This window comes from Miniopterus natalensis, chromosome 3 (genome assembly GCF_054644295.1).
Source record: "Miniopterus natalensis isolate mMinNat1 chromosome 3, mMinNat1.hap1, whole genome shotgun sequence".
NCBI lineage: Eukaryota > Metazoa > Chordata > Mammalia > Chiroptera > Miniopteridae > Miniopterus > Miniopterus natalensis.
The window spans coordinates 80,821,521-80,848,758 of record NC_142083.1 but is presented as its reverse complement, the minus strand read 5'-3'; the positions used below and the strand labels follow the sequence as shown (position 1 = coordinate 80,848,758).

At 40.9% G+C, this 27,238-nt stretch overlaps 2 protein-coding genes and 1 pseudogene across 3 annotated transcripts in view; all 3 read left to right on the top strand.

Moving 5' to 3' along the window:
* The first annotated feature begins 537 nt into the window (after positions 1-537).
* CRCP (CGRP receptor component) overlaps positions 538-27,238 on the top strand; it is a 33,492-nt gene continuing 6,791 nt past the window's right edge. Inside the window, exons 1-5 of one of the 2 annotated variants that reach the window (XM_016221265.2) lie at positions 538-599; positions 10,319-10,355; positions 12,552-12,650; positions 15,837-15,931; positions 22,432-22,489. In XM_016221265.2, the coding sequence (XP_016076751.1) occupies positions 592-599; positions 10,319-10,355; positions 12,552-12,650; positions 15,837-15,931; positions 22,432-22,489 (297 nt within the window). In that variant the 5' untranslated portion in view covers positions 538-591. Of the gene's footprint in view, positions 600-9,409; positions 10,356-12,551; positions 12,651-15,836; positions 15,932-22,431; positions 22,490-27,238 lie in introns of those variants that run through there. The other variant, XM_016221266.2, reaches the window with a different exon arrangement.
* LOC107543679 (short transmembrane mitochondrial protein 1) lies at positions 1,172-7,109 on the top strand. The gene is given in 3 exon segments (XM_087815031.1): positions 1,172-1,204; positions 6,536-6,620; positions 6,623-7,109. Coding segments are annotated over 3 exon segments (159 nt in total). The 3' UTR covers positions 6,664-7,109.
* Positions 23,604-26,376, top strand: LOC107543683 (alpha-adducin pseudogene; annotated as a pseudogene).

Genomic DNA, 27,238 nt, shown 5'->3' with positions numbered 1-27,238 from the left:
CGGGTGGCGGGCTCAGTCCCCAGCCAGGGGCGGGCAGGAGGCCGCCGGTCCTGACTCTCTCATCACTGATGTTTCTCTCTCTCCCTCTCCTTTCCTCTCTCTGAAATCAATAAAGATATATTTTTAAAAAAACCAAAAAACAAAAAGAGTCTGTTAAAACATACATACATAAAAGTGGACACTAGTGTATAGCTCGCTGAACTTTCGCGGATAAACTCACCGCGTGTCCAGCACGCAGATCATGAAAAGGAGCATTTGCAGCAGCCCGGAGCCGCCTCACCTGCTGGGCATCACTACTCTCAGCGGGGTGGGATTTTTAACGTCGCAAAGGACTACTAACGCGACCACGTCCTTGGAACCTGAGCTTATTAAAATTTTGGTCACGAAAACATGAGCAAAGAGCGCGGGGTACAGACCCTGACCTCGGCGGGCGGCACGGGGATCCCGCGGGGTCCGCCGGACTCCCGGCGTTCAGCGCGGCGATCCCGGCGTGCACCGCGGCGCGCGGCGTCGGCGACTCCGCGTCGGCGGCGGACGGCGGGAGTGGGATCTTTGGGCACCCACGGCCAGAGGCGACGAGTCAGGCTCGACATGGAAGTGTAAGCCACCCAGGGCGCGTCCGGGCTGTGGGCCGAGGCTCACAGAGGGGGACGACTAGGTGTAGGGAGCTGAGAGGCGTGGGCACTGGGCGACCCCCGGTCAGGCCGCGTGGGGAGGGCGACGGGCGGGGAGGCGGGGAAGGAGGACTCGCCTGCTCCTCTGAACCTCGGCCCGCGCTCCCCCCGTGCCTAGGCCCGGGGCCGCGCGCCTTTCCGTGTGCCTGCTTCGTCCCTTGTTCATTTGCTAGCGTTTCCGGAGGTCGCAGCGGGGAGCCCGGGCCGGTAGCTGAGCCCGGACTGAGAAGGAATAAAACCTGAGTCCGCCCTGGAGGTACCTGGAGGAGACAGGGATACACTGTGCCTGGGCCGTGGGCTCCCAGGAGCCCTGACTCTCACGAGGCTCTCCAAGTTTGAGGAGGAGCAGTGAGCCCTTTAAGGGACGAGGGAGGTGTTCTGGGAAGAGGGAAGTGCTTGAGCCTGGATTGTGACTGCAGAAACTGCACGGGGGTGTGTGTGGTAACAGCCATTCTAAGTTTAACTCCAGTCTTATCCGTGTTTGCTCTTTGTACTACATGCACATGGGAGTTTTTGCAGCTACTCTGCATGTGGGTTTTTACATGGCTGACATTAATTCGTAGGCATACCTGTAATTGTGTTCGTCTTTGGCACTGATTATTTAATACATAGATGTTTCCCTCTCTCTCTCTCTCCACCCCCCTCCCTTCCACTCTCTAAAAAAAAAAAAATCAGTGGAAAAAATAACCTCAGGTGCGGATAATAATAATACATTTTTCTTTATGTTCTTTTGCCTCATGTTTAATGGTTATATGTACCACTGTTTTTCAGACTTAAAAATACACAAATCATATGTTTATGTGCCTGAAATGAAAGCTTCACAAAACAGTACTTGCTGTATGCAGTACTCTATGATATTGTCTTGTCAAACCTACTAAAAAAGAGGAGACTTTGGCTAGAAATAAGTGACAGAGATTTATTCAAGGGTCTTAGAGGTTGCTAACTGGAAACACAGGCAAAAACCTAGAATTGTTCCCAGGAAGAAGGGAAAGTTGAGTTCTTGCAGTAAAAGTCATATCCTTGAGAATAGTCAGTCGTACATTCTTGGCCCTGGGATTGGTCTGGAGCAGTTCTCAGATGTCAGGCCCTCTGGATGATGGATATCAGGTGGTCTAGAGGATGGGCACCAGGAGGTCCTTTAGGGGGTAGTCAGGGTTATCTGCCTGTTTGATATGTGTCCCAGTTCTGATGCTCAAACACTGGTGTCTGTCTAGGTATTGATGAAGGACTGGAGAGTTCCAGAGTTTAAGTTATCAGGCTAGTTAAGACAAGAAAAAGAGTTGTTTCCTCATGCCTTAAGCTTCATAATGTTAATAATTTAGTAATTTGGGTTAAATTACTTCATTTTATATTTTCCCTATCTTCACTCTTTCTTCAGTCTCTTCTCATTTAAACTTTGCCTGAACGTTGACCCACTAAATTTATTTTGCAATCCACTAATGGAGTTTAATCTGCCACTTGAAAAATATTCCTATTACTCTAGCCCAAGCCATCACGATCAATTTCCCCCTCTTCACTAAAGCATTTCCAGTCAGCATACAAACCTGCTTTAATTTATCCGTATTAAAAACTTCCTGCCCTGCGGTGGCTTAGCTGTTGAACATTGGCCTATGATCCAGGAGATCGAGGTTTGATTCTCGGTCAGAGCACATGCCCTGGTTGCGGGCTCAGTCTCATTGGGGGGCATGCAGGAGGCAGCTGACCATTGGCTCTCTCTTATCATTGATGTTTCTAGCTCTCTTTCCCTCTCTCTGAAATCAATAAAGATATGTTTAAAAAAACAACAAAACTTCTTCGCCCCCACATTCATGCCACCTACTGCTCTATTTTTGCTTCCTGTCACAGCAGAACTTTTTAGAAGTGTTGTTTATCCCCTCATTCTCTTAGTCATTCTGTTGGGCCTTCATCCTCACTTATCTACAGAAAGGGGTCTGTGAAGATTCCCCACTGTTCTGTTCTCCACACAGCAGCCAGAGTGGTCTTTAAATGTTAGTTGAATCAACTCCTCTCCCTCCCCCACCCCATAAAACCCTTTATTGGCTTTCTGCTGTACTTAGAGGAAATTCAGTTTCCTTACTAGGACCTGTAAGACCCTGTATAACCTCACATACTCACCAACTGTGTCTTTTGCCATTGTCCTCAGCCCCTAAACACACACACTTTTTAAAATATATCTTTATTGATTTCAGAGAGAGGAAGGGAGAGGGGGAGAGAGGAACATCAATGATGAGAGAGTCATTTATTGGCTGCCTCCCACAAGCTCCTGCTGGGGATCAAGCCCGCAACCCAGGCATGTGCCCGGAGCAGGAATCCAGCCTCAATCTCCTGGATCACAGGTCGATGCTCAACCGCAGAGCCACGCCCAGCCTGGCAAAACACACACACTTTCCATTGGCAGTCAGGTAGTTTCTGTAACCTTCCAAGCCCTTTGCTGCCTCAGGGCCTTTGCTTTGCTGTTTTCTTTGCCTGGTATACTTTCCCCCTTGTCCTGCTCTCTTATTCTTTTGATAGCTCAAGTTCAGTGTCCCTTTTCAATGTTGTGTTTCTTCTTCGTTCAAACCAAAATAATCCTCCTTTTTGTCTCTTATGACACCTTGGTTTACTTTTCCCTTAAATAGTTATCAATTATAATAATAGATGTATGTTTACTTGTTTAGTGCCATGTCTTCCTCATGAGAGTGTAAGTGCTATGAAGGCAGGAGCCAGTGTCTGTTCACCTAGTGCTTAGCATGACATTTGGCACAGAGTAGGCATTCAGCAGATACTTGTTGAATGAAATAATATAATACTTCATTAGTGTAATAAATATAAATTAATTGGCTAGCTTCCCACTTGCTAGGCATATTGATTTTCCGATTTTCCTAAGTGAAATGGTTTGAATCAAGAGTTTCTGCTCTTGTAGCATCTTCTCTTATTTCTCTCAAGGTGTCCTTGACTTATTGAAGCTAATCAAGAATTTTGAAGCTAGCAGTTTATGGGAAAACTGAGTTTTCTGAGGCAGGCATGTAATTTGGGAGTAGAAGGGCCCCTGAAATGGGAAGGTCTGGAGGCCTAGCTTCTAGTTCCTCCCTGGCCTCCAGTATGAGGTATGACTTCTGGCAGAATGTTTCTTGGGATCTTCAGTGGAACCCTGAGTCTCTGAGAGGGCAAACATACTGTACCTCTGTCAGGCACTTCTAGTACCTGAAGCAAGAAGACACGAATGGTAAACTTCCCTGAGTTACTACTACTATTTTTTCTTCAATCACTGAGTAAATACCTACTGAGTGAATAAAACATAATAGACATACACTAGAAATTCTTTAAAGGTGAGGAATATTTATGCTTTTATTTGGTTGAATGACAATTTTTTTCATTGTTAGAGAATTTAATACCCTTCTCTTATGATTGATAGGATTAATGGACAAAAATAAGCAAAAATATAGATTTGTATCACAATGTAAATCATTTGACCTGGTTGAGGTTTATGGGATACTATATCCAATTACTGCACAGTACACATTCTTTTTAGTGCACATGGAGCATTGTATTTTACAATTTTCAGGGCTACCAAATAATTCCCAATAAATTTCAAAGAACTGAAATAATATACCCCATGTTCTCTGACCACAAAAGAATTAAATAAGACATCAGTAACAAAATATCCATAAAATTGCTAACTACTTCTTTTCTTTTTTTACTGAATTTATTGGTTAATAAAATTATGTAGATTTCAGGTGTATAATTCTATATACATTATCTGTATATCGTATACTGTGTTCACCACCCCAAGTGAAGTCTCCTTCCATCACCACTTTTGAATGACAGATTTAAAAAATAAAATCTTCTTGAGCATCATTTGGAAACTTAGGTAAAAGGATACAAAAATTTCATAGCAAAATTAAGTATATACTGTATATAAGGTATTTATATACTTGGAAAGCTTTGTGTTCACTCTTTTATTCTTGAACTTACTCTACATAGTTAGGAAAATGGACTGTATTTATCTCTGTACCACCTTTTTGAGATAGTGTTAGAATTTCCTTCATTTTATAGCTGGAAATACTGAGGTTTAAAGAAGTTAGCTAATAGGCCCTATAACAATTCAGTAACAGGACTGGAAAGAGGATAGTTGTTTGTTAGCTTCCAAGAGAATGCTACAGGTTAAATTGTTCATAGACCTGGATGGCTACCCAGTTTTCTTGTACCAGACTTCAGTTTTCCAGAACATGACTTGAATCAGTAACATAGGTTGAACATAAGAGAATTTGAGCAATTCCATTCGTCACTGCTTTCGTAAGAGTTAACTATGTGGCAATTAATAGGCACTGTTTGCATGGGCTTTTTGTGTGTGTTTCTAAGGGTAGTCTGCCAGTAGATCATTTTGTTCTGTTTGTCAGAACTTGGTTTTCCAAAGTAGTTGTTTACATCTATTAAATTGACTCAGCAAGTTAAGCAAAATTTATTTACAGGTTAAATTTCAAACAGCAAGTCAACTTCAGTCAATTAATTCATTACTTAAGGAAATTAAGTGACTGCCTGCCTGTAAGTATAGCTTTAGACAGTCTTTAAAATTCACTAGGAATATTTGCTTTAAACGCCTGTAAATAAAATCAGTAATATTCTTAGTCCTATAGGAGAATATAAAGTTTTGTGTAGATGGGCAGTTTCTAGAAGTCTGAATGCTTGTGAATGTATTATGTAATACTGAAGGGCTGAGCTATAGAGCAGACAGTTCCTGCTCAGTAGGGATCAACAGCTTGTAAATATAATTGACAGGTATGCCAATTGATGGGTTCTAGCCCTAAAAAAATTGGGGGGAAATGCATTTTATGTCTTCAATTATAAGTCATACTAATGTCTTTTTTAACCTTATGGAATTCTTTAGTTTTACATTTTCACTTTGCTCAACATGTTAATTTTTGAAAATTTTAAAAACGTGTTTTGAAAATTTTAAAACCTATGGAATAGTTGCAAAAAGAGCACCACAATTACCTTTGTATTCTTTACATAGAGTCAGCATTTGTTAACGTTTACCTTATCTCTCTTGTATGTGCAGGCCCCCCCCCCCCCCCCCCCAGTCACACACTTAAATTCTTAACCATTTGAGAGTTATTGATGTCTTGGTCATTTTACCCAGTCTTACAATTATTAAAATACAATCTATGTTCACATTTTTCCAGTTGTCCCAATAATGTTTGTTTGTTTTTACCAATTCATGATCCAGTCAAGAATCGCACACTGCGTTTAGTTGTCATGTTTCTTTAATCTCCTTTACTCAAAAAATAATTTCCTAGCCTTTCTGTGTGTGTGACATTGGCATTGTGACAAATGACATTGATATTTGAAGGATTTAGGCCAGTTGTTTTGAAGTCTATTCCTCAAATTGGATTTTTCTAATTATATCTTCATGGCTATATTCAACTTAAACATTTTTTGACAGGATTGCTATAAGGGATGTGTCTTTCTCAGTGCATCACATCATCATTATTGGTGCTGTTAAATAGGATAACTTGATAAAGTTGATGTTTGTCAAATCTCACTATACCCTCTTCCCAACAACCTGTCACTTGGTGGTTACAATAACTTTTTCAGGATAAAACTGCCTTAAAAAATTTTCCCAGTACATAGTTCATTTAGGACTTTATAAAAGGTAGATATTATACACTCATTGAAAATTTATTGAATAAGGAAGGCCTAACGTATATTGATATTTATTTACTCTATTAGCTGAATTTAAAAAAATTATCTTACTGCTTTGCCGACATCACGCTCCAGTTCCTGGTTAACCTCGGTTGTGTGTTGAATAGGAATAACACTGATGAAATAAAATGATGAAAAAAAATCAGATGCCAGTTCGAATTTATGAAATTAGAAATTAGCTTGGATTTACTTTTGGCAACTTGGTTGGAATGTTTCTGGCTCAGAATTATGACATACCAAACTTGGCTTAAAAACTTGAAGAAATTAAAAGGACTTGAATGCCAAGAAGAAACCACCTAGTTCATGAGGCCAGTTCCAGCACTGCCTCCAGGAAATCCTGACTCTACTCTTCTCCAGGGCCTCCATTACATCTGAACCAAAAACTTCTGTCTTGTCTCCTCTGCCTCAGCCTTTGCCAGACCCTGCATTGCTTAGAGCCCAAATGGGGCCACAAGTTAAGAACTGTCCTTACTTTTCCAACATCCTCACCTCCTCCCTTCCTCCTTCCAGCTGCTTGGGAGGGCCTAAAACCGGAATTATGGTGCTGGATTAGTAAATGTGATCTTTAATTAGTGGTCTCTCCCTTATTCTTTGTGATTTCTACTGCCTTTTTTTTTTTTTAATTATTGATTTCAGATTGAGGAAAGGAGAGGGAGAGACAGAGATAGAAACATCAATGATGAGAGAGTCATTGATCGGCCGCCCCCTTCACGCCCCCGACTAGGGATGAAGCCCACAACCCCAGCACGTGCCCTGACCAGGAATCGAACCCCGATCACCTGGATCCTAGGTCGATGCTCAACCGCTGAGCGACGCCCGGCCGGGCTCTACTGCCTTTTTAAAAAAAAAATTGATGAGTTTTGTATAGCTGATCAGATATAAATAATACAGATTTCATAGGTTAATTATAATGGGTGTTTAAGTATTTGGTACTAAATAATGTTGTTTCAGGGTCATTAAAATTAAATCTAGAAGCCAGTTTCTGGTGAATTATCCACTTATTTTATACTGTTCTCAGTATAACTGACATATATAACTCCATAGTTGCTAATTTAACCAATAAATCAATTTGCTACTCCTCAGCTGGAAACTATATTCTGAGAACCCCACCAGGAACTGGGGAATTAAAAAATATGTAAAATAATGGCCTTTGTCCTCAGTAGCCTTCATAGTCTAGTATGCATGCTTTTCCTTAAAGATGTTTTTGATCTGGCTCTTTTTCCTCAAAAGAATCATACTTAATTTAAGTATGGGTGCATTTGACTTTACGTGATGGATGAATGGCAAGTTGTTTATAAAGGAAATTTTATGCCTTTAAAAAATCTTACTAATGAAGGAATCAGTGAGTAAATCAGCTTCTTCCAACTAGTTTGCAGGATACAATACCTGTTTAAGCATCCATTGTGCTACTGGTACCAAAACAGAGGTTCATTAAAATAAACATGAGAGAGAGTTTCCCTCCTTTGGATATTGGCTTTAGAACAGGCCGATGATGTTCTTTGGGTTCTTGCATTAACAATATTGACTTGGGCAATGAGGCAATAACTTGGAAGAGCCAGGGACAGATTTCCCAGGGCATGGACTCTTCTGGGAGGGGCCATGATTTGGAAATGAAGTTGTAACAGTGGTACCTGCGATGGCTCCATTAGCCTTGAGGAAAAATAACATTTGTATTTTTCCTCAGCCTGGTTTGTTCCAGGCAGTGTCTTAGTTGCTGTGTATTTTATTGCACACAGGGAGTAGTAACTCAATTTCAAGCAAAGATAGGAGGAAGCTATGTGGGTTGGCTTCCTGATTAATTAGGCAAAGATGACATGATTTGATTTGTCATTTTCAATTTTAAATGAGCCATATCACATACACTAATTATGTATTGTCCTTCCTATGGTCAGTTCCTTTTAAATATGATGTTCTATATGACTCGAGTGCAGTTGTGGTTATTTGGGCAAAGCAGCACTTTTGTGAAATCGTGAATATTTGTTGAATGACTGGTAGCATTTGGTAAGCTTCACATGCTCATTTGATTACAGTGCTGACATCACTGTGCTGATGACGAAGGCCTAGGTTGTATCCTTTTGTTAACCACCTACTAGTTTTGCTTTATTTATTGACTGGGGAAATCACCCATCTGTTTGACCCATGAATTTGAAATTTTGTATCTTTTTCATCATATAGCTTCACTCCTGGTTTAAGAACATGCAATAGTCTTTGTTGCACATTATGTCAAGTCCAAACTCCTTCCTGAGTTAGGATTCTCCATTACCAATTTCCATTTGTCCAGTCCAGCCTTACTTTTCACAGTTCCATAGTTATTGTCCACTTCAGTTAGGCTTATTACTGTGTGACCTTAAGCAAGTTTTAAAATCTTCGAGCCTCAGTTTAATCTATAAAGAAGAAATAATAGCTCCTACATTACAAGATTTTTAGTGAGAATTAAGTGAGATGATATCTTTTAAAAATAGTAGCCTCCATTTAGGGAGGTCTTAATAAGTTCCAGAGCTATGCTATACTTTAAAAATTTGTTGTCTCTTTTCATCCTTATGACAGCTTTATGGGGTAGGAAGAAGTTGTGGTAGTGATAGTAGCACAGGTAGCAGTGATAATAGATGGCATAAAGTGCCTGTGTTCCAGGTGCTTTACGTATTTCAATTTAATCCTATAAACAGGATATGATATTGGTACTATAATTGCCTTTTTTTTTTTTTAATCCTCACCCGAGTATATTTTTTTCATTGCTTTTCAGAGAGGGGTTGGGGATGGGGGAGAAATATTGATGTGAGGGAGACACATCAGTTGGTTGCCTCCCACATGTGGGTTGGAGCCTACAACTGAGGTACATATCGTTGGCCGGAATCAAATCCAGGACCCTTCAGTCCGCAGGCTGACGCTCTAACCACTGAGCCAAAACAGCTAGGGCTATAATTGCTATTTTATAAATGAGGAAATTTAAGCACAGAGAGGCTCAATAACTTGCCTAAATTGCATAGCTAATGTACAGTGGAACTGGGTTTAGAATCCAGGCTACACTTCTAGGTACCAGTTTATCCCCATTTTTTGTTTGTTTGTTTGTTTTAGATAAGGAAGCTTAAAGGGGTTAATTAACTCATTAAAACTCATATACGTTATAAGTAGCTGGGTCATAATGTGAACCCAGATATTTGTCTGATTTCAAAACTGTGCTTATAATTATTATACTAGACTTCCTTCAGACTATTGAAAACAATAAATACTTTCTGATATTATAGAATGGATCAATTACAATTTAATGCAAGTCACATTGCTGTGCTCATTCATAAATAAAAGATGACATTTTGTGTTGATTGACTGTTACACAGGGGTGTCAGTCTTTTCTCCACAGCTCGGTACATGAACTGTACCTGTTGAACTGATATAGAAGGTGAACATCATTGTCATAGTTTTGTGGGTATCTGGCAAGATTTCTGACATTGCTGGAATTCCCAGTGGTGAAGCTAGTGTTAAGGATCCCATTTCTGGTGATTCAGCAGGAGGACTTGGCTGCCCAAGATGTCAATAGCTGATGGAAGGCAGATAGTACTGGGAAGAGGTCATGGCTGTGGGATGAGACAGCACTGTTTCTCGGATAATTCTGGCACTCTCATACTGTTTATTGATCCCCCACCCCGGTGTTCTTCCTGTAACTTTCCTCTGATGTCTGACTTCTCTTAACTTCTACCTACATAGATTAGGGATAAGTAGAGTATTTTACTCACCTATTTGGTGATGGATGGGTGATATACTATGGCTGTAAAAAGGAAGATATGTTCTGAAATTGTCCATTACCAGATAAACCAGTAGGACTTAGGACATATCTCCTAAAGATTGTAGTCCCTAAATTCCTGAACTGGACTTACTGAATTTTGACAGAGGAATTATTGCACAGATATTTAATTCATACAAAAGGATACAAACCCAGACTATGATAATTTACTTTTCTTTTGCAGGAAGGATGCCAATTCTGCACTTCTCAGTAACTATGAGGTAAATAGCTTTGAAGTATTTTCCTCTCTGATAGTTTGTTCTTTGCTTTTGAAGATTATTGAATTAGTTGTGGTTAGAAATGACTGAATTGATTTGAATTTTCCATTTTAAAATAGAACAGATGGCACCATCTGGTGGACCTTGAGATAGCCTAAGCTTGGTAAATTACAGTAATTCAGGAAAGCTGGAAAGACTTTAGTGTACAGTAGGCAACCTTTCCCAAATCTGAAAATTTTATTTTACTTATTTTTTTTTAAAAATATGTCTCTGTTAATTTCAGAGAGAGGAAAGGAGAGGGAGAGAGAGATAGAAACATCAATGATGAGAGTCATTGATCAGCTGCCTCCTGCATGACCCCCGCTGGGAATCAAGCCCACAACCCGGATATATGCCCCAACCAGGAATTGAACCCCCATCTCCTGGATCATAGGTCGATGCTCAACCGCTGAGCCATGCCTGGCCGGGCAAATCTGAAAATTTTAGATCTTCATTTGGGATGCCTTCATGAGGGATGGAAGTGTCTATTTTGGAACTGTTTCTATCAGCAGAAGTTTTTATTAAAATATATATGCCTTTTCTTAATTATCATTCTTTACCTATAAGATACTTTTATGTCATTATTTTGATATCCTCATAATAGTCTCATAAATATTAAAATCTTCATTTTGAAAGTGAGAGCTTAGTTAACTCACCATTATGAATAATTTAGTAAAAACTAACAGATTGGGGATTTGGGGGCCTGAGGGTTGGGTCTTTGGGGAAAGGGAGGAAAGAAGGAAAAGAGGTTGGTGAGAGGGGAGATACAGCATTATTTTTGCCTACCTTCCATTTTGCCTGGATCTTCTTTGGTACTAGCAAAGCTATCTGATAGGTTAATTTCAGGTGTAGAAAGAACTACTCATATATTCATTGTCAGTTTTTCATATGCTAGAGTCTAAACTCATAAAGACCTGTAAGAGATTTGGGTCTCCAATATGTAATATATATAGAAGGTAGTAGAATTAATACAGTTGGCCATATCTGTCTCTGCAGAAGAAATGGTTGCTGGTCAAGCCATTGGATTTTAGGAACCTCCTTGTCCAGTTTGGAGTTTGCTAAATGTTTGGGTGTTTTATCCACTGGAAAAACATTGATTGCATTAATTGAGTCTCATGCCACTACTTCTGAAAATAACAGGCAGGCGAGGAGTTGCCTTATATCTAGTAATGATCTGTGAATCTATATTTCCCTCAATTTTCTGGTATAATCTTTAAAACAGCAAAGAGATATACTCCCCACATCCTCCATAACATTAATACATGTTTCTCCTTTTTGGTAAACTGTATTTTAGCACTTGCCTCATAATTTCTCTTTCCCAAAATAAATTTTACTAGATTTTCATATTGGAGCAGTAGAATCTATTTTTTAATAAAAATTATTTATTTTAGTCCTAGCCGGTTTGGCTCAGTAGTGATTGTGTTGGCTTGCGGATTGAAGGGTCCTGGGTTTGATTCCAGCCAAGGGCGCACATACCTTCATTGCAGGGTCAACCCCTGGCCCCAGTCAGGGCATGTGCGGGAGACAACCAGTTGATGTATCTCTCTCACATCGATGTTCCCCTCTCTTCCCTCTCTCTCTCTCTCTCTTTCCCTTTCATTCTCTGAAAAGCAATGGAAAAAATATCCTCAGGTGAGGATTAAAAAATTACTTATTTTAGAAAAATATACTTTTTTTTTTTTTTTAAGATATCTTTATTGATTTCAGAGAGAGGAAGGGAGAGGAAGAGAGAGAGGTAGAAACATCAATGATGAGAAAGTCATTGATTGGCTGCAGCCCGCAACCTGGGCATGTGCCCCTGACCCGGAATCGAACTCCAATCTCCTGGATCCTAGGTCGATGCTCAACCGCTGAGTCACACCCGGCTGGGCTAGAAAAATATACTTTTAAATACTTAGAATATTTTTGAGATCAGAGATGATCAGAGATATGGTATATATTGGTAGGAAACATTTGAAATATTTTAAGTAAACTAATGAATTTGAATTATTTGACTTAGATAAAAGAGCATTTTTAAAATGTCACATACTACTTGGATTTCTATTTGCTCTAATGAAAGAGTTGGGGGGTACTATTTTATTTATCTTCAAAATCACTGACCTTGTAATAGATATATTTCTCAAACTTCTCTATAAGAATCTTTTATATATCTTTTCCTAGGTGTTCCAGTTACTAACTGATCTGAAAGAACAGCGTAAAGAGAGCGGAAAGAATAAACACAGTTCTGGGCAACAGAACTTGAATACCATCACCTATGAAGTAAGCCTAGACTTCTGGTTGAGAGGCGTTGGTTTATTCTTCTGATGACTAGCCACCAAGATTGCCTATTATTTGATTTGAATAACTGTGCTATAACCCCGTTTTTATTCTCTTTATAAAGGTGGAAAGAGTTTGGCTAATTGCAAGGATTATCCAACTACAAAATTAGAGGGAATAGCCTATAAGACTGCACTCACTCCTAACACTAATTTCAAGTCAGGGGTCCCAAGATCACCCTCAGATTCAGTTATTTTCTAGAAGTACTCACAGAACTTACCGAAAGCTGTCATATTCACAGTTACTGTTAATTACAGGAAAAGGGTACAGAGTAAAATTGGCTAAGGGAAGAAGCAGATGGGGCAGATTTCAGGAGAAATATCAGATACAGAACTTCCATTGTTGTCTTAATGTGGCCGTATGTGACAGTATGCACAGAATGTTGTCAACCAGGGAAGCTCAGCTGAACTTCAGTGTCTGGAGATTTTATTGGGGCTCTATTACACAGGCATGATTGAAGGATTAATTGCCCATGTAGCTCATCTCAGCTTCCAGGCTGAGTGATATTGTATGACCCCAAGCCCCTATACTAAGTCACATTGTTGAGGCTATCCAGTATGATCTAAGGCCCAAGACAAAGAACTCTTATTAGCTATAATATTCCAAGAGTCTGGAGATTACCTCCCAGAAGCTGAAGTCAAAGGCCAGACCTTTTCTTCGGGCAGTGCCAAATTTTTTATTACATAAATAGTGATACTTGATATTCTAGAAAATTTAGAACGCCCCAAAAAGTGTAAAGAAGACAGCAAAAGTAATTCATAATCTTGATATCTAGTGGACATTTTGCTGCATTCTGTCCCAGCCTTATGCTTTGTCCTTAAAAAAGAAAGTTTAAGCCATTGTATTTGTTATAGGTGATGTTCAGTTTTGTATCTGTCATTTTAATGTGGGTTTTTTTTTTTTTGCTATTCCAGTTCTAATTTCATCTCTAGAGGATTTGCTTTTCACTTCTTTAACTTATCTTTTCAAAGATATTATTAAACTTGAATTAAGTTATCATAATCCCTTTAAGGAAAATAAAGGGTTTATTTTTGTCACCATTCCTCCTCAATTTGGCTCATTTAATCATATATTTAAAACCCTGTCATTCATTCATGTTCTTTAACATTATATAGTTCATCTCTTTAAAGAAGAAAAAAACATTTGGTAATTAGTTTTATAAACAAATTTTAAAACTTAAGTACTTTTAACTACACATTTAATCAGTTTAAGCTCATTGCCACTCAAGTTTTTGCTATTAATTTGTGGTACCTTAAGGATAGCTATTGTGGTACTAAATATTTTGAGACTTTTTATACCTGAATATATTTCAAGTGTTTTTTTTTTTTAGTTTTATTTTGAGAATGTGTTTATTAAAGCTGGGGGCAGTGAAACAAGGAAGGGCTTAGGGTAGAAGAAGCAACAGGAGAGAGCCTAGGTGGGGCTGCCTTGGCTTTCTGAGAAAAGTTCCAGTGACAGAAGTGAGCCAAGATGGGGTTGCTATTGGCTCACTGAAAAGTCATAGAAAAGGGAGCCTTTGAGACAGGTTCAGGGGTTTAGCCCTAGACAGCTGCTGCCGCCTATTGCTCCCCTGGTTGCAGTTCTCGCGGGGACCCTTAGAGTTTAGGAGATGCATGGCTGAGAGGTCAGGAAGGCATGGGTGCGCTCCTGGGAGGGAGTTCTTAATGTGAATGACAACTCATCTGAATATGGAGTTTTTGGCTTCAACTTTTATTCTGCAGGGCTCTATACATATTACTTCATCTATTAGTATTTGTTATTATGGAGGAGTGTGAGACCAACCTGATGTTTGCACTTTTGAGAGAGACTTTACTTAGGTGCTGATGGTACTGTTTATTTTTCAGGTTTGAATTTCTTTCCAAATTATGTCTAGGTCGGGTTCCCTTTAAAAAACAAATAAAACCCTTTTATTTTGAAATAATTTTACAGAAGAGTTATAAAGATAGTAGCGAGAGTTCCCATGTACCCTTCCCCTAGTTTTCCCTATGTAAATCTTACATAACCATGGTATAATTATTAAAACTAAGACATTAACTTTGGTACATATTGTTAAGCTAAACTATATATTTTATTTGCTATTTCCCAGTTTTCCCACAGATGGCTTTTTTTTTTTTTTTCCTTTTCTGTTCAAGGATCTAGTCCAGGACATCATTTTGTATTTAGTTAACATGTCTCCTCAATATCTTCTGATCTGTGCTCCTTAGTCTTTCCTAGTCATCCATGACCTTAACACTTATGAAGAGTGCTGGTCAGATATTTTGTAGAATGTCCCTCGATTCTGTTATGTATGATATCTGCTCATGACTAGACTGAAGGTAATGGCTTTGGGGAAAGAATACCATGTAGGTGATACAGAGTACATGATATCAGTGTCTTATTACTGATCCTGTTAACTTTGATCATTTGGTTAAGGTGCTTTCTGCCTGGTTTCTCCACTGGAAAGTTACTGTTTTTCCATTTCCATATTCTATTAGAAAGGAGTTGCCAAGTCCAGCTCATTCAAGGGGAAGAGGAGTACGCTTCACTTCTTGAAGGGAGGGATACCAATGAATTTGAGGACATATGTTAAAACCATCACAGTAATTAATAAATATTTTGGGGAAGATGCTTTGAAGCTATGCATATATCCCATTTTTCCTTAATCTTCTGCCCACTAATGTTAGCATTTATTGGTCGGTCTTTCCTGCAGTAATTATTACTGTGGTAGAGCTGCCTAATGGTGATTTATTTCCCTCATTTCTTTTATGCTTACTAGTTAGAATTCTGTAAGAAATGGTTGTTAATTCTCATCTATTTATTCAGTCATTTGTGTCCATATGGATTCATGGCTATTTGTTTTATTCTTTGGGTTTCCTGTATTTAAAGAAATTATCTGAAACATGATAATGCAATTCAGATTGAATTTTTTCTTTTTAAGATCAGAAAAGTTTTCTTCTAAAATTTCAGTAGTTATTCTTCCTATACTAGCTCCTGGTTTTCTTTTTGAGGAATTCTTATTATTGAAGATTGACTCTCCTGAAGGCATTTGTTTTATAAAGATTTTGGAGACAAAATTATAGCATACTAAATTACAGTCACTGCCTTCCCTTTTTCTCATTCAGATTTGCTTTTTCCTTTTTTTTTTTGTAGACATTAAAATACATATCAAAAACACCATGCAGTCACCAGAGTCCTGAGATTGTCAGGGAATTTCTCACAGCAATGAAAAGCCACAAGTTGACCAAGTAAGTAAAAATTATCTTAAGTAGGAAGAGTGACACACAATCAAATAACTTACAAAAGCCACCCTCAGCAACTTTGTATTTATATTTAGTTGTTAATTCTAATTAACACTCAGTGTGTTCGTTTTTAAAAAATTGATTTGAGAGAGAGAGAGAGAGAAAGAGAAACATTGATTTGTTGTTCCACTTATTTAGGCATTCATTGGTTGATTCTTGTATGTGCCCTGACCGGGAATCGAACCGTGATCTCCTGGATCCTAGGTCAGTGCTCAACCACTGAGCCATGCCTGGTGGGGCTGTCTTATTTTTTAATTGTAAAATACACAGAACATTAAATTTATCATCTTAGCCATGGTTGGGTAGCTCATACATTGAAATAGTATTTAGCAGTGTTTTAACATTTATGTTCTATAATTTTAAATATTTTATTTTATTTATTTTAAAATATATCTTTATTGATTTCAGAGGGAGGAAAGGAGAGGAGAGAGAGAGATAGAAACATCAATGATGAGAGAGTCATTGATTGGCTGCCTCCTGCACGCCCCTGACTGGGGATCAAGCCCGAAACCCGGGCATGTGCCCTGACCGGGAATCGAACCCCGATCGCCTGGATTCTAGGTCGACGCTCAACCCCTGAGCCATGCCTGGCCGGGCTAATTTTATATATTTTAGAGAACTTAAGAGTACAAAAATAGTCTTTTATGTTTCCCTAGAATTTTACCATTTCTTTTGCTCTTCATTTATTCCTGAAGTTCCGTGTTTACTTTTTACTGTTTACTTCAGCCTGAAGAACTTCCTTTAGCACTTCTTTTAGAACAGGTCAGCTGGCTGCAAATTTTCTTAGTGTTCTTTCAACAGAGAATGTTATTTTCTTTAATTACTGAAGGATCTTTTCTTTCAGCCCTTTAAAGATGTTATTTCAGTGGCTCCTGACTGCCATGCTTTCTGATGAGTAATCTGTGGTCAGGCAGATATGTAATGTGTTGTTTTCCTCTGGCTGCTTTCAATATTTTTTCTTGTCTTTGGTCTCTGAAATTTTGATTTTTTAAAATTTTATTTTTGCTGAACTTCTTAAGTATGTAAATTTTTATTTCTTACCAAATCTGTGAAGTTTGGGGCCGTTATTTTTTGAAATATTAGTTCTGCTCCAATCTCATTCTCCTTTCTTTCCAAGCTCCAAAAGCACAACTGTTAGAACTTTGATAATTGTTCTATAGGTCCCCAGGGCTCTGTTCTCTCTTTTTGTTTGTAAACAAGGAAACTTTTTATTAACATTTCCCAAACCTATATGCCTATTACTCTCAGTCCTTAATTGGAGCATGTGTGATCACATTGATACAAAAAGCTTTGGATAATAGAAACACAAGTAGAGGATCAGGACTTGGGGAAGGGAGCAGAGGAAGAAAATCATCACCTTTCCTCTAGATCTGTTTTGACTGTCACAAAGATACAGATCTCAGACTACAGAGGTTGCATGCAGTTTCAGCTGGTCTGCATCTTCTCATGTGACAGTATTCTCTTTCAATCTGCCGTTCTTCTGTAGACTCAATGGAGCAGTTCTGTCCAGTAGAACTTTCTGTGGCAATGGCAATGTTTCTCTGCTCTGTCCTACACAGTAGCTTCTAGCCACATGTAGTGTTGATCATTTAAATGTTACAAAGGAACTGCATTTTTAGTTTTATTTAATTTTAATTAAATTTAAGTATTAATAGCCATATATGGTCAGTTGCTGGCATGTTGGACAAAGCCATTTTATAATAACTCTTGGATTGACTTCATCTCACAGCCATATACAGAATTTAAGTGGTCTTTACAAATCCTTTGCTGAATGATTCTAAAACTTTATGCCAGCCCTTGCCCCAAAACCAGACGATTCAGTTCCTCCCAGTATGTTCCTGGTGCCTTTCGAGCTGGTTTCCCCAGCACTGCAGCTCAGAGCCAGTATGTCCCTGTGGGCCCTTTAAGAGGAATGCCTGGGACTCCAGCAGCCCTTTATCTCACTTAGCCATAACCCCAGCTTGTTTTCACAGCCAGAAGTTATGGGGACTTCTCTTCCAGGCACTGGAACCCTGGGCTAGGGGGCATGGTGTGGGTCTGGGACTCCTCACTCTTTGGGGGACCTCCACAGCTGAGATACCTCTCCCAATTTTTAACTGCCACAGGTGGGTGTGGGACCAGTTTGTTCCATGTCTCTGCACCTCCTACCAGCCTTTACATGGCTGCTGCTTTATATCCTTAATTATAGGACTTCCTGTTAGCTAGACTTCAGGCCATTTTCAATGATGGTTGTTCTGTAGTTTAATTGTAATTATGAGGTGGTCATGGGAGGAGGCAAGTACAGCATTTACTCTGCCTTCTTGACCCAAAGCCTTTCCTAATTCTTCCATTGCTGTCCTCCTTAGTTTCAGCCTTCTGATTTCTTGGCTGTAATCTCCATTTGAATTGGCGATTCAACCAAAGTAAGCAAAATCTTTTAACAATTTCATGTCTACTTTTAATTAAATGGTTGATTTCTGGAGCAGATTAACATATACATAGGCTATTCATGACTGTCGGAAGCAAAAGCTACAGACAGTGTTTTTCTAAAATTAACCACTAGAGGGAGCAGACAGGCTTCTTTCACTGTGGCTGGGGCTTGGCTCCTCTAGGAGGTGGTCAACCCTTGCAGCCCATTGGAATTCATTTGGCCTCAGTTCCTGGTGATCCAGGAGGCTGCTTGCCATATACTGTCAAGACTTGGACCATCTTTTGCTAGCTAGTGCAGTTCAAGGCAGGAATCGCATTTATAATAGAAACTACTGAAGTGCTCTTTAATCCTTATATAGTATCTGAATATCTCAATAGTTTTTCTCTACTATTCTATCAGGGAAAAGAAATTAAAGATCCCAGCCCTTAACTGGTCCAGTTTGAGTAGTGCAAACTGGAGTTTCATTAATTTGGTTAAATACCTCCATTACTAGAGTTCTAGAAAGTATTGTAGGAACCATGTTTTATCTGACTTTACAACTTTATTCAGCAAAATGGTAGTACTGACTCAACTTGAATTCACGTTGACACTAAATGCCATGTCATTTTTTCTTTAGCATGTTAATTCCCCAAAGCATTTGTTTCTTTAATCATTTTAATTTTTTGCTTAAGGCATTTAATTCTTAAGAACTGTAGCCTGGCTTGCAGCCCCAGGTCTCCTCCCAAAGATGTACAGCTGTGACTACCAGGAATAGAGGAAGGACTTGCTTTCAGGACCCAGTGTAGGCCAGTCTGTAAATAATTTTGGGTCCCTAAAAGGGACTCTTTTGTGCACAGATTACTCTTGGGATTTGACATCATATTTGGGACATGTACCTCTGGGGCCAGCAAAGCTCGGAGTGGAAAGGTGGTCAGGTTTCCCAAGTATCTGAAGTGTGGTTACCCTGTCTGCATTCAGCCATGGAATCCTGCCTCATGTCTCCCCAGTGTTCAGCAGTTGTCTCTCCCTTGAACTACTTCTGGAAGTCAGTGCTACCCTAGCCTTTTCTTTAATTTATCCTTAACATTTATCTCATGCCTGCTTTGTCTCAGTTGTTGGGAATACAAAGATGTGAATGCAGTGTAACTGCTATGGTAGTAGGGACATACATACTGAAGTGTCAGAATTTTTTTTTCTTTTTTTTCTAAAAAAATATTTTTTCATTTTGATTTTATCTTTATTGTTGAAAATATTACAATTGTCCCTCTTTTTCCCCCATTGATCCCCTCCACCCTGTACCCCTCCTGCTAGGCCTTTACTGCACTATTGTCTTTGTCCATAGGTTAGGCGTATAAATTCTTATATTAATCTCCTCCCACCCACCCCCGCCTTCCCTGCTTCTGTGCTTCTATGTCTCTGAATCTGTTTTGTTCATTAGGTTGCACATATGAGTAAGATCATGTGTAAAGTGTCAGAATTTGAATATAACATTTTGTCTGTAGGAGGTTGCACTGTGTTTAATGTAAAGGAAGAGTTGCCAGATACAGGTGAGTTAATGCTGTCTAAGTAGAAGGATCATGAGGTGCTGAGTCCTGGAATCAGGAAGTAGCCCGATGCTTTCCTGTGTAGTGTTTGCAGTTTTGTTTACAGTAGTCCTGTTTTATCCTTGGAGCATACATTCCAAGACCCCAGTGGATGACTGGGGTACCGAACTCTGTATGTACTATGTTTTTTCCTCCTTCTCATTCTCCTTTGCCGCATTCTCTCCTGGCCCCTTCAAATGGAGGTGCTTTATGGTGTCCTGGGTCTTTATTTACTCTGCAGTTGGTCTCTGGGCTATGCTATCCACTGTCATGCTCTCACATAACTCCTTGCTAATAAATTCAGCTCTGATCTTTTGTTTTAGACCACACTAGAACTAAAACTAGACACTTTGCTTGATAGAATCCTTCTTATTGTGTTCTCAAAGTGCCACAAACTTAGGTAGCTTGGTTGGTTAGTGTCATCCTGATACACCAAGGTTGTGGGTTTGATCCCCAGTCAGGGCACATACAAGAATCAACCAATGAATGCATAAATAAGTGGAACAGCAAATCAGTGTTTCTCTCTCTCTTCTCTCTTGCTCTTTCTCTTTCTCTCTAAATCAGTCAGTCAGCTCTCTGTGACTCATTTCCTCATGGGCCACCATGACGTTTCAACAAGCAGATGACTATTAAGTCCCTGGCTCAGGACCCATACACCATCAGCTTTAATAAGTCGATTAATAAAAGTACCACAAACTCAAATTCAAATTTCAAGTAATATATTTTTTCCAAACAGGCTAAAAACCTAACAGTAAACTTTGACTCTTTCCTTTCCTTTACCCCATCCCCACCAAACCTAGGCAGTTGTTAGGTCTCTTGACTAATTATACCTGAGGGTGATCAAGAGCATTTCACATGTCCAGACTCTCATTGCCATCCCTGCTGCTGCTGCTGCTGCTACTGCTGTTGCTGTCTAGGTTCATGACTTTGTGTTCTCTCAGCTGGGAGTATTACGGTGTCTTTGCCTCCATTTTCTCAGGTCTTCCAGAATTGCTTTGAGGATCTGCCTGAGCATGTTAGTCCTTTCCTTGGTTGCTTTCCAGAGAGTACAAAGTAACATTCAGCCTCTTGGTAGTCACGGCCCTTTGCAGTCTTATTCCAGATGACTCTTTCATCCTTATGTCCCACATTCTCTCTAGGAGCCATTTCCTAAAGCTCCATGAATTTTTGTACTTCTGGGCATTTACTTGTGCTGTTCCTGCCTTGACTGTCCATTCTGTTTATACTTTCTGCCTATAAAATCCTGCAGAGCCCAGTGCAAGGGTCTTCTCTGTGAAGTCTTCCTCTTAAAGTCTAGAGGAAATGTTTGGGGGATTATGAGGAGTAGAACTTGACTACAACTTCTTTAGTAATGCCTACCATTTATGGAGAAATTACTGTTTGACAGTCACTATTATGAGCACTATGAACACTAGAAGCAGATGGTTAAGAACATGAGCTTTGATGGTAGAGTCCCAGCTCTGCCATTTACTAGTTGCGTAACCTTGGACAGGTTATTTACCATCTCAGCATCAGTTAAGTCCGACAGTTATATGTGCTTGTCTAATGGAAAGTAAGCAATAAATGGTAGTTGCTGCCACTATAAATGGTAAAGTTTTCATCCCTCCTCACCCCTTGTGCGATAGTAAGTATATCATCATGCATGTTTTACAAATGATGAAATCGAGGCTTAGGGAGTCTGGGTAACTTGTACTGCTTCCCCAAACACATGACTGTGGGAATTGTGGCTTACTTATCTTTTTATTGTATAATATCTTTAAACTGTGTTAGTATTTATAGAATTGAATTTAAAGATGAATCTGGAGCTCCAGATTGGGAAATTTATGAATTGTTACCTGCACAGGGGTGGTAATTGAAGCTGTTCTCTTTTAAGTCCTTTTGTCTTTGGGAGTTCAGCAGTGAGCTATATATTGCCTTCTGACAGACAGCAGTTATTATCTTCAACTGTTACTCAAATCTTTTATAAAATTTGCTTGTGTTTGTCTTCTTTCCCCAACTGAACTGTAAGCTTTTTGAGGACAGAAAACTACCTTGTACTACTGTGTATTAACTCCTCCCTTAGAGTTGCTTTTGTTTACTAAGATAATAGGTCAAACCTGAGTTAACATTTAATCTTAATCTCAAAAAGGAGTTCTCAAGTAATGACCAACCAAGATGATTTTGTTAATCTTTACTTTCTACAATTTGAATTAAGAAAACATTAATTTTTTTTTACATTTTCCAAATAAAAGTTATTAAAACTACATCTCTTCTATTTGCTATATTTCTTACAATCCAGGCCTCTATACCTTGTAGGATTCTAATACACATTTGTACTCTTGAATTTCATTTTACAGTTGAAGAAGCTGAGGGCCATGTTCCAAGTGGTTCTCCCATTTATTATCTTGCAAACTGTTCTCTCAGCAGCTTGGTAAAGAATCAAGATCCTTAGGGATATGAGAGTTTTAAGTGCTTTGTACTTTTTTTTTTGACAGAGCTGAAAAACTTCAGCTGCTGAATCATAGGCCTATGACTGCCGTTGAGATCCAGCTGGTGAGTGAAGGAGGCCTGAACTGGGGTGGGGGTGGGGGAGTTTGTTTTCTAGGTATGAGATGTAGAAAGGGTGATATAAAGGTTGACAACAGACAAGCTAGGAACTGACATATCTTGGAAAGACTGTCATACCACTCCATGTTATAAGTGAAAGGAAACCTCACTAATTTGATCCTAGTTAGTATGGACTAAGGTAAAGTAGAAGATTGGAGGAAATTTACTTCCGTCTACAGGATTTAGGCCTATGAGTTGGTGTGTCTTTGTTACACCTGATGTCCTACGGGATTCTGGCCATTGCTTCCCTGTAGGGTTATTCCCAACCCAGATGTTGCATACAAGCATCACACTTGACATGCCTCTGCTGGAATTCATCTCCCCCTACTCCTACCCTTTGAGTTGCTCTTCCTGAATTTCTTTTCTTGGTTAATGGAGCATATGTGTACTTTCCCACATGCTCTCTCACTCTCACCCCTCCTGGCCCAATTTCCTAAGCGAGAAACCTGGAAGTCATTCTCTTCCTTTGATCTCACATTCAGTTAGTCCCCAGGCTCTCTTGCTTCTGTCTCCTCTGACTCTTCCTTCCCCTACTGCACTGCATTACTTTTTGTCATCATTTCTCAGCTCTGCTCTTGCAGTTGTCCTCTCACCATTCTCTCTGCCTCCAGTCCCCCCCCTCCAGTCTATCTTCTACATTACTATATAGTTTACTTTCTAAAACCACAAGTTTAATTATCTTATTTTCCTGTATAAAACCATTCACAGGAGCCTCATCACTTAGAAAGACTAAATTGCAGTCACAGCATAAACCTTCAGAATTGTGGGAGGCAGCTGGAGTAGGAAGCTGCAATGGCATAAGGAGCATGTGAAAATGAGGTCCAGTGATACAGCTGAGTGATTGCTGTATTGGCACACTGGCCATTTCCTTCAGTTGTACAAAGCAAAGAGCATCATTAAGCTAAAACATTAGGCAGGCCATTTAATTGCCAGTAAACTTCGGCTGGAGAATTAATAAACTGGGAATAAAACTGTTTCCAGAGTGGCCAGGGCAGCGCCAGAGTCTGAGGGGGTGGAGAGGCCCTGTGGCAGGAGGGAGCTGTGGGCCAGGTGCGGGCTGTGGGCAGGAGGCAGAGCCCAGGCCCGAGTCTGGCTCTGAGCAGGACAGATGGCAGCCACACTTGGACTTGGGATCCCGTGTGCCTCCCCTGAGGAACCTAGAAAGATTGTGCCATGAGTGGTGATAATCAGGCCTCAGTGGTGACCTCACCACCCCTGACCACAGCCCCTCACAAAGAGAGGTACTTAGGGTGGATGAAAACAGTTTGGAATACCTGCAAGAGAGGAACATGGCACCTGACCTTCGCCAGGACTTCAACATGATGGAGCAGAAAAAGAGGGCGTCCATGATTCTGCGGAGTCCCACCTTCTATGAAGAGTTGGAATCAATGATACAGGAACAATTTAAGAAGGGGAAGAATCCCACTGGCCTGCTGGTGTTGCAGCAGATTGCAGAGTTTATGACCACGAATGTTCCGAATGTCTACCGGTCAGCCCCACAAGAAGGGATGGCTGCCTTGAACATGAGTCTTCGTTGGTATGGCAACGCCTGTGAACGACCTTAGAGGATCTGATGCAATTGCCTATGACAAAGGGGGAAAGTTATTGCGGTGTAAATTGGCAGCATTTTACAGACCGGCAGATCTCTTTGGGTGGTCTGAGCTTATCTACAATTATACCACAACCAGAGTGAGCTCCAAGCCGGAACACTTCCTTATTGTACCTTTCAGGCTTCTCTATAGTGAAGTGACTTCTGGTGAAAATCAATCTGCAAGGAGATGTTGTGGACTGTGGAAGCACTAATCTAGGAGTAAATCAAGCTGGCTTCATGCTATGCTCTGAGATTATGCTGCACAGCCGGATTTGAAGTGTGTGGTCCATAGTCACATGCCAGCAGGGGCCATGGTCTCTGTGATGAAATGTGGCCTCTTGCCCATCTCCCTGGAGGCACGTTCCCTTGGAGAAGTGGCTTACTGTGATTACATGGGGTTTTGGTTGATGAAGAGGAAAAGGTTTTAATTCAGAAAAATTGGGGGCCTAAAAGCAAGGTTCTCATTCTCCAGAATCATGGGCTTGTGTCCGTTGGAGAGAGCGTTGAAGAGGCCTTCTATTACGTCCACAACCCCGTGGTTGCCTGTGAGATCCAGGTTCAAACTCTGGCCAGTGCAGGAGGGCCAGACAACTTAGTCCTCCTGGATCCTGGGAAGTACAAAGCCAAATCTTGTTCCCCGGGGCCTCCAGCAGGGGAGGGCACTTCGTCGCCTCCCAAGTGGCTGATCCACCTGTGAGCAGGAGTTTGAAGCCCTCATGCGGATGCTCGGTAACCTGCGTTTCAGGACTGGCTACCCTTACCAATACCCGGCTCTGAGAGAGAAGTCTTAAAAATGTAGCAATGTGGAGGTTCCTGCTAGTGTCACAGGTTACTCCTTTGCTGGTGTCTGTGATTCAGGCACTTGCTCTCCTCTCACAGTTTTCAGAAGCAGCAACTAGACAAGACAAGATGGCTGAACTCTGGCCAGGGTGATGATGCCTCAGGAAGGGCAAAATAGAAGCAGCCCCGAGTCAAAGACTAAGTGGACTAAAGAGGATGGACATAGAGCCTTCACCTCTGTTGTCCCTAACCTGTTTGTTCGGTTGAACACAAACCCGAAAGAGGTCCAGGAGATGAACAGGATCCAAGAGCAGAACTTAAAGGACATTAAGACGGCTGGCCCCCAGTTCCAGGTTTTGTGTAGTGTAATGATGGACAGGAGCCTCATCCAGGGGGAGCTGGTGACAGCCTCCAAAGCCATTATTGAGAAAGAGTACCAGCCCCATGTCATTGTGAGCGCCACGGACCCCAACCCCTTCAACACGCTCCCTGCCGGGAGCTGGAGGAATACTGCAGGGAGGTGGAGTACAAGCACAAGGGCCCTGCAGAGAGTCTGGATGAGAGCAGAGAGCAGAAAGATGGCAGTCCTCCAGAGCACCCTGCTGCCCCCAGCACCCCCATCAAGCTGGAGGAAGATCTGCTGAAGATTCTGTTTTCGGAGACAACAGTGATGCTGCCACCTCTAAGCCCACTCTCCCCAACCTGTCCCCTGATGAGCCTTCAGAAGTGCTTGGCCTTCCAACATTGGACAAGGAGGAGGAAGAGGGGCTTGGCGAAACCTGTGGCCCTCCAAGCCCTGCCAGGTCTTCCACAGTGGCCAGCCCTGAGCATAGCTTCCTGCTGGGCGTTATCTGCTCAGTGATCTCACTTGTTCCTGTATACAAGGCCTTGGTCCTATGAAAATACCCCTGTGCAGCCAGCAGCCCAGGGCACCCTCATGGGGCTGAGCTGGAGACGCAGCAGCAGACAGCCCTGTGGACACCCGATGCAACCTATGCATGGTCTCACTGATCACCCCACAGCCAGAACCCGGGTCAGGGCCCCGTGTCTTATTCACTGGGCCTCTCGAGTCCTGTCATAGGGAGGGTACATCAGTAGAGGGGTGAGTCTTTTCTAAAATTCTCTTTCAGCAGATTTGCAATTCATCCTTCATTGCTGACTGAACGTGAACAGTGACTTTTTACTTTAGTTTCCCTTTAGCCTGCAATGGAGCACCAATTAACCTGTGTTGGGGCAGGTTTCAGAACAGAGGGCCTACTTTACCTTAACTCAGCCTGAGAGATCCCTGGTTCTGACCAATGGCTCAAGGCACACGTCGGCCCTGGTAGTCCCCGCCGGTCACCGTGGCTGTCACTCATGGATCCCTAACTTGCTCTTGTTCACTTGGTGAACCTGCACTTCATACCACCCCTGGGAAGCAGTTACAGCTGCCTGGTGGGAGCTAGCAGATGGCCATATGGACTCGAGGGAGACCTGTTCCAGGAGCAGCTCAGTGCCAGCTGCCCCACCCCAGACAGGCCCCCTGGGGAGCTGGGAGGTGGCCCGAGGTGGACCTGGTGCCAGACATGGGCTCGGGGCCCCAGAAATTCTACACCCAAGCAGGACCTAGGCCGCTTGCATTTCACTGACCTCTGCTTCGAGCTAACTGGCAAGCAGGCTGCTTTTCTGTGTGTTCATTTGTTGCCAAGGTGTGTTCACTTCCCCCTATTACCCTGCCCTTGAATTAACCATGGCCTCTTCCTTTGGCCCTTCCTTTATCTCACATATGCAATGACTACAGTTTTGCTTTGTAGTTTATTTTAACTCATTGTATCGCAACACAAAGTTTAGCCACATACACGGATGCAGTCTTGGGAGGGCAGGCCCTGTGTCCTTTCTCCACTGTAATACGTTTTACTTACAGAAGTTCTTTAAGCAATATCCTGACATTAAAAAACACACAAACTGTTTCCAAAGTCAGTGTTAGAAGTATTTAGGTCTTTGTCAAATTTCGACACTTTGTCAGAAAAGTGTGGAAAAAATGGCCAATAATACCTATGATCTTTAGAGTTGTTTTAAAAACAAACACCTTTCATTAAAGGGTCATGGAGTATTTAATTTTTGACAGAAACATTTCTTTGTGGTGGTGTTTCTGCCCTTCAAAATGTATTCAAAATTAAGTTAGAAAAATTCCTTCCACAAAGGGTGCCTTTCTTGGTAACTGGCCTTTAGGATACATAAAGATTCCTTTTTAAACCCTCATTCATATGCATTTGACTGTGTGTGTTGGAGATTCAACTTAGGAAAGAGAAAAAAAACAACAGCAGGAAACTAATCCCTTTCCC